This window comes from Heliangelus exortis, chromosome 2 (assembly GCF_036169615.1).
Source record: "Heliangelus exortis chromosome 2, bHelExo1.hap1, whole genome shotgun sequence".
Lineage (NCBI taxonomy): Eukaryota > Metazoa > Chordata > Aves > Apodiformes > Trochilidae > Heliangelus > Heliangelus exortis.
The window spans coordinates 21,609,897-21,624,671 of record NC_092423.1 but is presented as its reverse complement, the minus strand read 5'-3'; the positions used below and the strand labels follow the sequence as shown (position 1 = coordinate 21,624,671).

The window sequence follows — 14,775 nt, the reverse complement described above, 5'->3', positions numbered from 1 at the left end:
ACTTGCACACAGCACCAAAACCTGGAGATAGTTTCCTCTTAAATAAACAACTGATTGAGACATACCCATTACTATAAAGAGGAAACAACAGATGCTGCCAGAACCAGGGCTTTCTCTGGCAGCTCCCCATAGCAGCACTCATGGTAACTCCAAAATATTAAATATTCGGTTGGGGTTTTTTTGTTGTTGTTGTTGTTTTTGTGCTTGTTTTCTTTTTTTTTCAGGGTTTTGGTGTTTTTGTTAAAGCAAAAAAAAAAAAAATAAAAAAAAGAAACATTATGCTATGACCAGAAAGTGAAAGACAAGAAGGAAGGGGTTTCCATTATGTTTTACCCTATAAATTTTGCAACAGACTTAATTCAGAATATGTACTATTTAATACTAGATTTGATAACTCAAAGGTTTCAGTACAGGGGTTTCCTACAGTAGAGACAAAACAGATAGATATCCAAGACCTATCCAGATCAGGGTCTTGTGATGATTTCATAATCTGATCTTTCATTAAAAAAATAAAGCACTCCAGCCCTTCATGAGCAAAGGGAAAAGCTTGAACACACAACTTGAGTAAGCTAATAAAATGTAGATTGTTTGAATCTGAAGGCAAAAAGAATGAGGCTGTCAGGCAGTTAGCCTCATTGGTGTGAGTGAACTCTTAATTTTAGTATCTACAGCTGTGCTATCTCAGCATCCCCACTTTAATATTAAAAGAGATTTTGTACATCTGTTTAATAATTAAGTCTTGATTTCTCTGGGACAGAGCCCAGATTATTTTAAAACAAGATAAATGGTCTAGAGAAGCAATGGTAATTCCCAGCCACCAAAAAATGGTTTTAAATAAGCAGTCTTTCTTCACTGCCATCTCAGCAAGATTTGGAGACACAGTAAAAAATTTGGGTTATTTAATCATGGGACCATCACAAAGGCCCTGTTTAAGCATACCCTAAGAACAGCCAGGACAGTGCTCATCTCACTCCAGTTGAGAAGCTCTTACGTTTTTCCTGACACGTCCTTTATTCTGTGGTCTAAGCCATACTTATTTTTGACCCAAAAAGCTTGAAGGAGTGAAACTACTCAGTAGGAAAAGAGTGCTTAAGACTGAATATGTAAACAATAAAACATACTTATACTCAGTGGTGACATCTACAATCTAATTTAAGGACCAAGTCATTACATATTCAAGCAGAGTGATCACCAGAATACCTAACAGAGATTTTGTTTTGCTTCGACTTGTTTTGTTACAGAGCAATAGTTTCAATTCTTTCTTCCATTGCCTTGTGGTGTGCAATATCCATTACTGGAGAAAAACTTTTTTGATCTGAATACACATCAAATCAGATAGCTTTTATAAGCAGAAGGTTTGAATTTGTTGTGTATTCTCCAGAAGAAAAGTTACTACTAATTTCTATTAAAAATCCATGAGATGTCTAAATTAGTTTGGCAACCTTCCCTTCCTAAAAATAGAGAGAAGTTGTCCTTATTCGTTGTTTGTTAATGCTAGGCATACAAGATAGAAAGGTCACTTGCTGAAAAATAGGGGTTTAAAAGCAATTTGAAATTACATAGCAAAAAAAAAAGCCAGCTTGACTCCTTACAACCCTTCCAAACAGAGCCTGAAGAAAAGTGCATGAAAACCTTTTGCTCCTTTTGTGAGGTTTTTTCAAGCCCAGATTAAAATGTGTATAAAGAAAAAGAGAGAGAAAAAGAGAGAATCCACAAAATCTCATTTATTCCTTCTTTTCTCATACTTCATGTTCTCAGGAGGTTGAGGGAACTCACAGATTTATGTAAATGACCACTTTGCTCATTGAGAAGATCCTTTATCAGTTGTTAAGCTTCAGAGAAGCAGAGATATGTATGGAGGAGCCTTGTGCATTTGCCTCACTGCTGTCGTGGAATAAATGAGCTGTGGGACCACAATCACAAGGCAAAAACTAAGAAAACGAGCACAGAGTGACTCCAAAAGAATTTTCAACTTGCATTTCAACATAGATTGAGGGTTTTATGCACAAAAATCACAAATGGCAGTTCACAGAGCTTAATCCTGAAACAAGTGTCTTTGGCATGCAATTAAGTCAGGGAGCACAGTGCAAAGTTAAATAATACTCATGCGAATTTCAAATTTTACTTTGCTCTGAGGGTAAGGCTTGCAAGATATCTGGTAAAGAAAATTCATGCTCTGAGAAAAAAAATCATAAAATTTAAGGAAAGAGCATTCACAAATGTCACTGAAAGGCACATTGGATGTTATAAAATATCTGTTTACCTGCACCTTCTGCCATGTGCCTGTGCCAAGCTTGAAACACCATGTGATAAAGGGCAGAAACTTCTCATTATGCTGACTAAGCCTTCAACCAACTGGAGGAATTAGGAGGATCAACTACGTCCTAGATCCAGTGTCAATCCAGTGAATCTGCTAACTTGATCAAATGTTTTTGCCAGCTCCATCCCTTGTGAGAGATGCAGTCCCAAGGACTCTGAACATGCAGTGTGCTCAGCCTCTCACACTTGGTTGGAGTCTGTCCAGCAGTCCCAAGAGAAACTCTCCAGGCATGGTATCTCCTCTTGCTTCATGGGGGACAGGCATGGTATCTCCTCTTGCTTCATGGGGGACAGGCATGGTATCTCCTCTTGTTCATGGCCATGAACAAGAGCTAAAGAAGGACTTCATAATTGGCCCACATTTCACTTGTTAGAAACCCAAAAATGAAACAGTAGGTAGCTGAGTCACCTCCCCACTGCAACTCTACTGGGATAGAGCAGGAAAGTGGTTACTTTATGGACTCAAAACGATTTGGTGACAGCTTTAAGCATCACTTTGTGCAGTCTGTCAGTTTAGTTGCACAGCATAAATGGGAACTGAAAAACAATTAGAATCCTTTCTGAGTACAGGTGCTAGTGGAAATTTCATAAAAGTTAGTGAGAAAACTGCAATAACTGGGAACTCTGCTAAAAATCTTTGTGAGCCTTTTCAATTTTCATTTCCTTCAGTATATCAGGTGCCAAAAAGGCCAACGATCAGATTTCTTTTTTTTTTTTAAGGATTCCAGAGACCACTACACTCCCAAATCACAGTAGAAAAGGTCCAGAATAAAATTTCCTTTAAATAGCCATTACTTCAGGCTTGACCAAAACAGAGTCACTTTCTTCTAATCCTACCATTCTCAACTATTTTTTTTTTTTTTTTTTTTTTTTTTTTTTTACCATTCCGGGGTAGCAGGTCTGTTAAGGATAACACCCGGGCCTACCTCATTTCACTGCTTCTATTTTGTCTGAATGAGCCCCTTTCATAATATAATGCTACTATTAAATTAATTATAGCAGAAAAAAAATCCAAAAGAGAGCAGTTAGTGTTCTGTCACTTCAGTAAATCCCGTCTTACTGGGATTAATTGCTTTATTCTTATATTCCATGGGGCACAATATTGTGATTTCATTAAGTACCTAAAAGGATTTTAGAAACTTAGACCTGTAAATTACACATATAATAATTTTCCATAAAATTAAGTTATTTGCAGGACATTCTTGGCTTGTCACTACATTTTGATTGATTATTCACATGAAAACATAATTAGTAGTAGAAACATTTCAGCTTTTCTGCATTTGCTGGCAGAACCCATGCCCTTTTTCTGGCTCCCATGCTCAGCAGTCCTCTCTTACCAGAGCAGATGCAGCTTCCTGCTGATATAATCTCCTGGACCAGCTTCATAATTTAATCATCACAAGATTATGATTTTTGATATTATTGGCACAGTGCCTACTGTTCACAAAAAAATTATGAACGCTGAAGAACCCTTGCCTGTCAGAAAGAAACTTGAGGGTTTTCTTCCTGCTGTTTGAGTTAATGCACTTAGCAGATGGAGCTGCTAAATACTCCTTTTTTAATAAGATTAGACTGGATTACTGAAGTTCTAAGGAAATTTTGTCTGATCATCACACTTGTTTCCTTCTTAAAACATTTCTAGAGTAATATGTTTATATTAACTATGTGCAATTGTTAAGATAATAACTGAGTCCAAAATAAAAAGGCGTGAAGATGCCTTTATACATTTCCCTGTGCTGGCAACTAAAAAGACTAAAAAGAATAACCAAAGGAACAGACCAACAGCTGTGTTTGTATAAAAGTGAAGATGATGCTTCCATGGCACTGACTCCAGGGGGACTCTGTAAGTTAACAAGGAAGACTTACATAAGCATCTAAACAGGCAGGGAGCAGAAACAATAGTACATAATTTATTTGAGCAATTAACTAATTAACTAATCAGCAGTCTTTGAATAGTAAATTCATCTAGAGCACTGCTCTAAATCCAGCCACAGTGATAGCAGATATTGATTAAATCATCCTGGTTCAAAAACACATTTGAAGAAACCACAGTCTGCTGGAGGATATGCCACAAGAAGAAAGCAAGCTTAATGAGTTGAGTAAGCTATTCATTATAAACTATTTGCTCAGCTATAATCAGACATCAAGTAACTGAACATATGCTGAAATGTGAGGGTGGAAACCTTACAGCTTCCAAATGCCTGAGCTCTGCTCAGATAGATGAACCAGCTGGAAGTGTGGCACCATCACCTAGATAATCACAGACTCTGAGCAGTCAGTGGGGACCGGCTTTGAACGGATGCCCAGAAGCCAAAAGAAACAAATTTCTTTCCTGCTAAACACATTTATGGCTTTCTTTTCTTCCTGTAAAGGCTAAACTATGGTAATAGGAAAAGATACATAAAATTATAAATAAAACAAACCACAGTTCAAATTACGTGCCTAAGCTGAAGCTTCATTCCTTGCTCCAGGCCCTGATGCCACAAATAAAGCAGGGTGGAGCAAAGGGGCCCTAAAAAGCCTCAGATCTGCTGGGGAGTGGAAACTGTGTTAAAAGTTATTGTTATATTGCTCAGATGTTCCCATGTAGGAGACAGTTGTGCTGAGACAGGAATTCCAGAGTATCTTGGGCAAACCTTGAAGAGCTGCAATTACAGAGAAACCCATGGGTATATAAACTGCATTTGGGCCTTGCCAGTACAGATGCTCCTTTGCATGTCCTCACCTCAGCACTGAAAAGTGTCACAAAGAACTCTTCCCAACTGACACTGCATTTACACTGAAACTTATAAGAAAGCCCATCTTTTGCACTTTTTTCATTCCATACACTGCTCTCCCCCTTTATTTCCTTAATCCTCTTCATTTTCTTTACATGACTGTAATCCAGAGTAATGGCACCAGGTCAGTATTTACTACTGCAGCATAAGTGATATTGATCTTCAAATGAGTAAGACTTTAGAACATACACTGTCAGAAAGCTGTGAAATAGATCATCTTCTGAAAGATGTTACAATGATGTCAGTGTTAGCTAATTAGTGCCAGAGAATGCCCCTGTGTGCTGAACCTGCCCTATCTGTGTTGTTATCACTAGAATGGCTCTAATGCAGTTGCTAGTCCCTAGGACAGAGCAAACAGTAACTCTGTTTTGGGAAGAAGTGAGTTTGGTAGTACAGACAAGGACTGCTCAGTGATAGTACAGAAGCAAAGCCAGCATATTTACTTTACCAGTGTAGACATGGCTCAAGAGGATTAATTGGTTTTTTTCCTTCAAATACCGGATACATATTATACACTGCAGAGCTTCTGAGTGTCTCAGGTAAACACAGTACAAAGCTTGTCAGTGTCATGCTCAGAAGACTGGAAAAGCTGCATGTTGTTCTCCTGAATATTCACATCAGAAAACACAGAGCTGGCTTAGTACATTCAGTCTATTTGACTGACACACTTAATCTGCTTTCTCTTACTGCCTCCCTCTCACTCACTAGCCTTACTTTTCTGACTACAAAGTTCTGTCTAACTCTTACATGACTGCAGTGAAAGGAGCATCCATCCATTCATTCATTCATTCATTACCACCATCACTGCTGTTTGGCATTGCAATTCTTCTGCTAGGAGAAGAACTGCTCTTTTCAGGGCTGAAGGTGATGAACACCACCAGCTTAGAGTGGTACAGCTGTTGGGTATCAGAACAGCTTTTTGCCTCTGCTGCTTCTCAGGGTTGAAAGTTTCCCACTACCTCTGAGCCTGCAAAGCAGAAACCATCATATTATCAACACTGTCTATGCTGATAAAGGAACAGTTCTAGGTATGTAACATTTGGAGTGTCTACACATATGACACAATTTATAGGAGTCCTTCAATGAGAAGATATGGAAATGTAAAAGAATGGTTGTGCTTAATAACAGAAACTAAATCTTTCCTATTGAAAGGTTAGAAAAATCTCTGTATTTTCACAATGCTTAGAGATCTGTTACAGTGATAATCTATGCCAGGGTATCTGAAGGCAGACGGTCATTACACTGAGAAGGACTGCCATTGAAAAGGAAAAGCAACATGATCTGCATGAGGACCAAACTAGAGAAAGTTTTGGGTTTAGGTATGATGTTGACTAAGTGGCCATTTAGCTGTTTGTATCCTCTACTTTGTGCCGTGAGTGGTTACACAAGTGAAAGGAAAATAAAGTCAGGGCATGAGCTTGAGCACTGTGTCAGTAAGGTCCAGACTTTATACTGTTAGCATGGACTCTGGTCTGATTTTAGTGTGTGCAAGTTAGTACTGTCCAGATAGTAGCCAGCAAAGACCTGGGGAATAGCCTTGGGCCAGGCAGAGACCTTCCCAAAAGGCAGATTGGATGTGGCCTGCTCCAGTGGGCAGGAGTTTTTCATCGGATGATGATGTGTGCTGTGCCATGTAGCCTCGAGGCCAGACTACAGTCCCTGGCTCAGTATTTTCTTTCACAAACATCATTACTGATATGAACAAAAATGATTTGGGATTATTATTTCATCAAGTACACTGTTTCATCAAGTACACAGGGAAGATACAGCCATTTTTTATGTCAGGTAAATTTGACACCCATGTCAACGGTAAAAATCTGTATTAGAAGCAGTATTTTAGCCAGATTCATGATTTACCCATTGTTCTTTACATAAAAATGTATGAAGAAGAGGCAGCAGTGATGGCAAGAGTGAACCATCACCTGGTATAGCAGGACTGATGTGTAATTTCCCTCTGCATATGAAACAATTAAGTAAATTAGAGTTCCTTCCACAGCATTGCTAAAACATATGAATGAGGCAAGAAATAAGGCAGAGGTCTGTAAAATAAGAGTAGGCTGAAGAAGAATCCTTTACTGTCCCTTCAGTATAAGAACTATGGCACATCCAAAGTAACTGTCCAATGGAACGTTCAAAAGTCAAATGGGATACAGTGAACATAACTTCTTCACAAAACATGCATTTAGGCTGTGGTGCCCCTTGACACAGATTGCTCCAAGTGCCAAAAGTTCACATGTTCTACAACTGATTGCTCAAATTCATGAAGGAATAGGCTGTCAAGGGTTACTAAATTTGAAGATGCCCCCTCTGACTCAGAGACACCTTCCTTCACCAGTTGGGTGAATATTCTGGGACATATCACAGCTGTCCAATTTCCTGCATAACTGTTGTTGGCTGCTGGAGACATCCTCTGGTGCTAGATAGATCTTTTGTCTGCAGCAGTATAGCTGTCATTATGTCCTTCCCTGCCTGCTCTGCTACTCTACCATTAAACCTGTTCGTGATCAGTTTTCTCACAGATTTATTACACAACTGGGATTCTGTGGAACTCCTGTCTTCCTCTGTCTTTTCTAGATAAGACCAGGAAGCAGGAGATAGTTTCTCCCTTTGGAGGCCAGCAGTTGCAGGAAGATGAGGAACAAGAAACCAATTCACCCACTGGAGAGCATTGAGAATTTGGCAGCCTTCTCCTGCTCCCTATGTTCTTCTCTGTTTCTGAGCTTATACTGGGATTTGGATGAGGAGAGAAAGATGTATCCTCCTCTGCCAAATGGCTGCTCTTCTCCAGAAGGCTAATAGGTAGATCTTAGCCTAAACTGAACTCCCTATCAAGAGAACACTTAACTTTAGTCCAATAGGAGAAAACAATCACTGTAATTCATCTTCACTTTTTATGAACTGTGTTCCCCAAATCATAACTCAGTCTCTAAGAGCACTGCTTCCAGGGCTCAATACAGCAAGCCCAGCATGAAGCTCTGTGTTCTCTGGTAAGAAACCACATAAGGAGGTGTTATCTTCTGACCCCCAGGTCTGTGGCCTATTCCAAGAGTATTAATACATGCTCTGATTTAAAGAAGAAGGTCTGAAACTCTGTAGGCTCTGAAAATACTACACAGTATATTAAAAACAAAATGGCAGAGTAACTCCCATCTGTGTGCCTCTCGTATACCTGCCTCATGAACAGTGCAGGGCACAAGGGCTTGAGTAAATCATACAAGCACAGCTGTAGTTTTATGAGTCCTCACAAACTGATATCAGCCCTGAACTTCTTGCAAACATAATAACTTTTTGAACTCATTTGTCTTCACTTGAACTCTAGCCATGGAAAAGCTAATTGCCTGTAGAATCTCACATTAGACTATGGCAATACATGGGTTATACCTGCAGCCAGACATTATAGATGGCCCTCACTTCCCAGTCTATGGGAATTGAACTTCAGAGAGTGATAAGCCAACATAATTCATGTTTTTTACTTTTTTTCTTTTTACAAAATGGTGATTTCATAATATATATTACTTCAATGTATATTAAAATGTATTATATTATTTATTATATAATATAACTATATATACATATGCATTTTTATAATAAACATTAAAAAGCTTAAATGAAAAAAATGGAGATTTTTTCCTAATTTTTCACTTATTTTTCACAGTCATGACCAGTAGTTTGTAAAGCACTGAATTAAAGGCTAGCTTCCTAGACTTTTTATAGTCAGCAAATATTATGCCCCTCAGCTGACATCTAAACCAAAATGTCCTTCCTATTCCCTCCAAGTTCAGCCCTTTTGTTTCCTCCTTGTACAAAAGGTGCCCTTCAGCATTTCCGTCAGGAGGTGAAGAAGAAAAGCTCTTTGACACAAGAAGGATTACTTCATTGATAGCATGTTTGTCCTGGACTTGTATTTCCCCATAATATTACCTTTTTTTTTTTTTTTTTTCTTTTTCCCATAGGAAGGCATTCTATTTTTGTGCTAATAGCATGCCACGGTTGTGCTATTTTTACAGCTGTGTTTTGATGCTACAGGTTTTTGTGAATTAGGGAAGTTATGGTTGACTATCAGTAAAATTTTTTTCTTCTGTCATTTTCTGACTGCTTTTCACCAGTACTCTGGTCTGCTCCTCCAGATATTCAGCTGAGGGTGGACGGAAAATATAAATATAGAAAATGCAGGAAGATTTTTTTTTTAATAGAATAAGTAATTCCTGTAATAAATCCAACCACCTAACACAGTGAACTGGTATCACAATATGGTATCAGTTGAAGGTAGAATGCATAATGGAGCCAACAACGATAAGCAGAGTAACTCTAAGAAATCTCACACCTCAATAGATTATAGCAGTTCCTACGTAAACATTAAGAAAAATCAAGACCTGTTCACAGCTTACTTTAAAAGATATGCCACATAAAGTATGCTAACACACTAGCTAGAGTTCTACTCTTCTTTCTTCTCCATGTTACGCAATAAGGACCTGAAATAATCTATCCCTTCCCTCCCTCTATCTTTTCCATCTTAAAAATGTCAGGAATGCAATATCCTGTTTTCTTTGGTTTTGCTGGGGGGCCTTGTGGGTGCTTTAGGAAATGTTTAAATGCTGAAACTTCAATAAAGAGCTCTGTTATCCAAAAGAACCTCATTAGTCATGGACAATGAAAGACTATTAATAGCAACATCAACAATATGCAAACAAAAAGTCAGAACAGTGTTTAAAAGCCCTTTCTTTTCTCAAATGCTGAAGATCCTCTCACTTCAGTCTTGTGATAGCCTCACTATTACTCTGCAGTCAGCTTTTCTGTTTGTAAAACTGTAATTTCTATTGTAAACACCCTTTCCCAGATACTCTCTTCTGCTTTTGACAGAAGACATTTTAGAGGTTTTTACAATCCATCATGAAAAGGTAAGAGAGATCCAATTTTTGCCCCTTTGGAAATCACAATTTTTACTTTTGAAACAGTACAACTTTTAAGAGCACTGGCCACGAAATAACCCAGGCTAACCAGAACAATTTCACAATACGTTAGGGAAGTAAAGACTTCACATTTTACTGCAAATGAACCTTTTACAATAACAAAATATGATGCCTTACTGCACACTCTTGCTAAACCTTCTGAATTGTGATTACAAGAAACAGGACAGATTTTCTTCTAGAAGAGAAAGCAAACACAAGCACATATAAAGTAGCCATAACATTCAGACTACTTACAGTGCTACAAAGATGGCTCTTAAAAAAGCTAGGAAACCTCCTCAATGAAACTCCATTTAAGTTGCAAACTTGATAAATTTGAATATATGTCAGGTAAACTAGTAAAGAATCAAAGCTAACCTCAAAAGGGAAAGTCATTAGAGCATAATGAAAACATAAAAGGGAGGGAAAGGCCCAAATAAAATATCTACCTTTGCAATGTCTTTGCATTCTCTCTGTTTTACTGTAATGTAATCAAAGCTTTTAAGAACCTATGTTCTTAAAGAACCTATGTTCTTAAGAACCTAAGTGTCTCTTTGGACAGCCAAAAGAACTCAGCAACACGACCAACTCAATCCCTTCTTCTAAAACACAACATGGTTTTAATTAAGAAAGAATGCCAGGATGAAGGAGACCTTACAATTTCAATAAGCTGAGAGCATTCAGTTTTTGGAAGTGGGGGGAAAGGGTTAAGCTTTTTATTGTAAACTTCACATGTTTTATGTTAATGTGACTATTAAAGCCCTTTCTTGCCTTTCTGATCATGTCTTTTGACAGGAAAGGGAGTATTTGTTTTGTCTGATTTTAACTCTCAGGAAAACAAGCTAAAACTATCAAAAAAAGTCTATTATTCTGACCTGTGTTTTCCAAAAAGAGCATTTTAGGCATGATACATTTTCCAGAGAATGGAAGCGTGAAATTCCCCTTTTTTAATGGAAAAATCTTACCTGGGTAATCATTCTTGTCTACATCTGAATCTCCTCTTAGAGTGAAGCCAAATCCCGAAGGCATGGACTGTGAGGCCCAGGCTCCATTGAGAACTTGGGAAGGGCTTCTATTTAACCCATTACTATATCCATTATAAATGAGCACTTTTCCTCTTCTGTCTTCTCCTGCAAATGGTGCACCAACAGCAATGTCTGCAGTGCAATAAAAGAACACATAGAATGGGCATAATTAATATAAAAGAAAAATTAAGTCCTTGCAGGAAAACAGACATAAATTGCTTCTGCTACACACATGCAAGAATTTCATGGTTCTATACTTCTGTATGGATTCTAGTTTTAAGGCAAATATAGAAAAATGTTTGTAGTGTCTTTTCTATGTCAAACTTTCAGGACAAAAGCTTATAAAATGATCTTTTGAAGGGGTTATTGCATTGTACTAGATGGCCAGTCCACACTAGATGCCTCTGCCATTTTTCCAGGGCATTTAATAAGCTTTAATAAACCATGATCTAATGAATGCCTGCTTCCAATTCCAGATTTTTAAACAGACATAATTTTTCCTTGATTTCCTCTATAATCTCATTAATAAGGAACAGCTGCTAGATTTTCTTTTTCCAGATAAAATATGCAGCATAAACAAAAAACCCCACACTTCTCAAACATCCAGCACTTTAGTATGAAAAGGGAACAATGGAATATGTTTTCATCTACACCTAGCCAACATCTTTGTGAGAACTGGGAATAGTTCCAAGGCAGGAATCTAACAGAAGGCCTTAGGCATTATGCAATTAAGCACTATAGTCCTTAAAAATGAGCTGCAACATCCAAGGCGAAGAACTCACAATTCTCCTCTTAGATTCTGTGCATGTGATGGAGAGAATCATGAGTCTAGATTGAGATTCATCAGCTGCATCAGCTGAGCTAAACAGGAGCCAGAAGAGGAGGATATGTACTTCTCTCGCTCTCATTCTTGGGTTCTGATCTAGAAGCTGTTACTGTATTGAAATTTACTTAAGCACCTGGAATTTCTACCTTAACTATACAGCAAAATTGAAAAAGTTAAAAAAAGTTCTGTGACTTGCATCTTCAGTCCCAGTTTAATATTCTGGCTCTAGATCCTTCTTAACTTTCTTTATAGAGTGACAGAGAAAAGCAGCAAACTTTCCTACTTGCCTTACCAGAGTACTGGAGAGCAGAGATACCAACCTGCCCTGCCCAGAGAACCTGAGGGCATCTGCTATTGCTACAGGTAGGAAACAGGAAGCCTGCACTCTGGGGTCCAGCTGGGCCACGGCAGGATTTCAGGACAACCCAGTGAGGGTTGTGAGGGTCTCTAGTCACAGTCCAGTAGCTTCTACCCACAGGCTCATATTCAGATACTGTGTACCCTGAACCCCAGTGCAATTCTATGGCTCCTCACTGTCTGATTCCAAAACAATACACATGTACTTGCTCAATTCTTCCATTGTGGGTAAAATTTTCTGTTTACTGAGCATCATTCAGTTCTCAAACTCATCCAAGTATTTAAAGAAAGAACTCTGCTTTTAAACAAATAAACACCTTAACCTAATATTTTAAGGCAATAATAGCCATAAAACAACAGATATTTTTACTTAAATTAACATGCTTATATGTAGTAAAAAATAGCCCTGTAGTCAGTATGATTCTCCTCCTATAGGTAAGATTCTCACTGGCCCTCAATATCAGTGTCATTAGGATTATGTGACTTTCAAAGGCACTTACATGTTAAAAAGCCTTTTTCAGGCACTGCACAGACACTTCATATTCACTGCGTAGACGTTTTTAATCTCAGTTCTATACAGAGATATATTACTATATTACATGTAAATTACCATTATATCCATCTTGATTGAGATCTCCAAGGTGTGTGATTGCACTGCCAAATCTACCAAACACATCAGTGCCTGTCAGAACTTGTGGATCTTGGAAGAGAAAAGCACTTTCTTGCAGGAATAGATAAACTTGCCCAACTTCTTTAGGTTTGCTCTCAAATTCTCGTTCCATAAAGAGAGGGGCACCAACTAAGATATCATCTAAACTGGAAAAGTCAAACAAAAAAACAGTGTCACTGTAAGAGTGAGTGTAATCAACACAGTTCACACATCTGTTTAATAGGAAGCTGATGATTATCATAGTCATAGACTGAGGAAAGAAGACACTTCTGGAGCTCTTCTAGTCCAAACACTTGGTCAAGGTATGGTCAACTAGGGAGGGCTGTCTAGGGCCATGCCCACTGCAGTTTTGAACATCTCCATGGATGGAGACTCCATGACCTCTTTGGGCAATTGATTCCAGTGTCTGATCACCCTCACAGCAAAAACATTTCTTCCTAGGTTTAAATGGAATTTCTTGCACTTCAATTTATGCCCACAATAGTCACTGAAACACTATACTTTGCAGCTAATGATCCAGAAGTCAAGAGTTTAACTCAGAGAGGATCTATGCTACTAGGGCAAATTCTGTAGATTTATCCTGCTAACAGTGTTAGTGAGAGACAAATTTTAGTATTAAACGTACCTTTTAAAAAACACACCTAAGAAAGTGAACAACAGGACAAAAATAGCCACTTTCAAGAAGGTTTTTGAAGTAATATACATGAAGTAATATATATCTTTGTAAGTAGGGAATATCTCATCACTAATTCAAATGGAAGCTGGGAGACAAAGCCAAAGCCTTATTTCTGGAAACACTTCTGTAGAGTAGTTTCAGTGCTCACATAGTTTGCTGTACATAAGTATGAAAGGACATCATAAAATCACAAAACTATAAGGTTTAGATAAAAAAGTTCTTCTGTCCACTTGCTGCTCCAAGAACAATCAGTAAAAGAAGACAGACTAATCAAAGGTTATTTTGAATGTTGTTATAAATGGGGATGTTTCAAAGCATGTCACCAAGATTTATTTAGATGAAAAAGAAACCCAAAACCCTTTCACTGAACAGTAAAGAAAAAAATCAAGCAAGATTGATCAATACGTAACAAGCAGAAATATTCTTAATAGATCATTCTGAGATATGAAATTATACTATCAGATTAATTGCTGAAAGCACTCAAGCCTGTATAAACTATTAGGACAATTCCCATTATATTCAGTGAATATTGGTCATCCATATTTAGGAACTCTGTTACTGCAAATAACTAGTACTACTCAACCCCAGCATGTCTTACTCTCACACGAAACTTTGTTGAAAATCTGTAAAGTTTGTAGAGCACTTTCTGCTCTCAATTAATCATATTAACAAAAGCAATGTTTTCACAAAGATTTTATCCAATTAGACTTTATCTAATTTAAACCAATTAGGAAAATTGCACTACATTGTTTTTTTAAATCCTGATAGAGAAAAAACCCTTATGATTTAATAGCTAACCTACTACTTTACCATAGATATATAATATGGTTCTAAGATATTTACCACAGAATTTAGTACAGAATATCTCATCTAGTAGCCTTTTAATCCCATTGCTAAACTCAGACATTCTATAAATTGTGACAAACTACTTGTAGAAATGTTATTTTTCTATTAAGTTTTATACTATGTTTCCATAAAGGAAACTGTAATTTGAAATGTCATGTCACTTTGGTACAGTTGTTCTGTTCTTTATATATCAGATTTTACCCCATGGCATGAATAACTAAAAAATAAAGGAAGCAGATGCTGACTTGATATCAAAGGTGTGATTTTCCTTTCACACTAAACATCAGAAGTGTTCCACTAGTAATGGAAGATGTTCATGATTGGGACAGAATG

General features: G+C 37.6%; 1 protein-coding gene across 2 annotated transcripts in view; it reads right to left on the bottom strand.

Moving 5' to 3' along the window:
• The window catches only part of ITGA8 (integrin subunit alpha 8), a 100,269-nt gene that overhangs the window by 59,014 nt on the left and 26,480 nt on the right, over window positions 1-14,775 (bottom strand). For both annotated transcript variants that reach the window (XM_071735152.1, XM_071735153.1), the window contains exons 12-13: window positions 12,861-13,066; window positions 11,008-11,199 (exon numbers count right to left, since the gene is read on the bottom strand). In XM_071735152.1, the coding sequence (XP_071591253.1) occupies window positions 11,008-11,199; window positions 12,861-13,066 (398 nt within the window). The remainder of the gene's footprint in view (window positions 1-11,007; window positions 11,200-12,860; window positions 13,067-14,775) is intronic.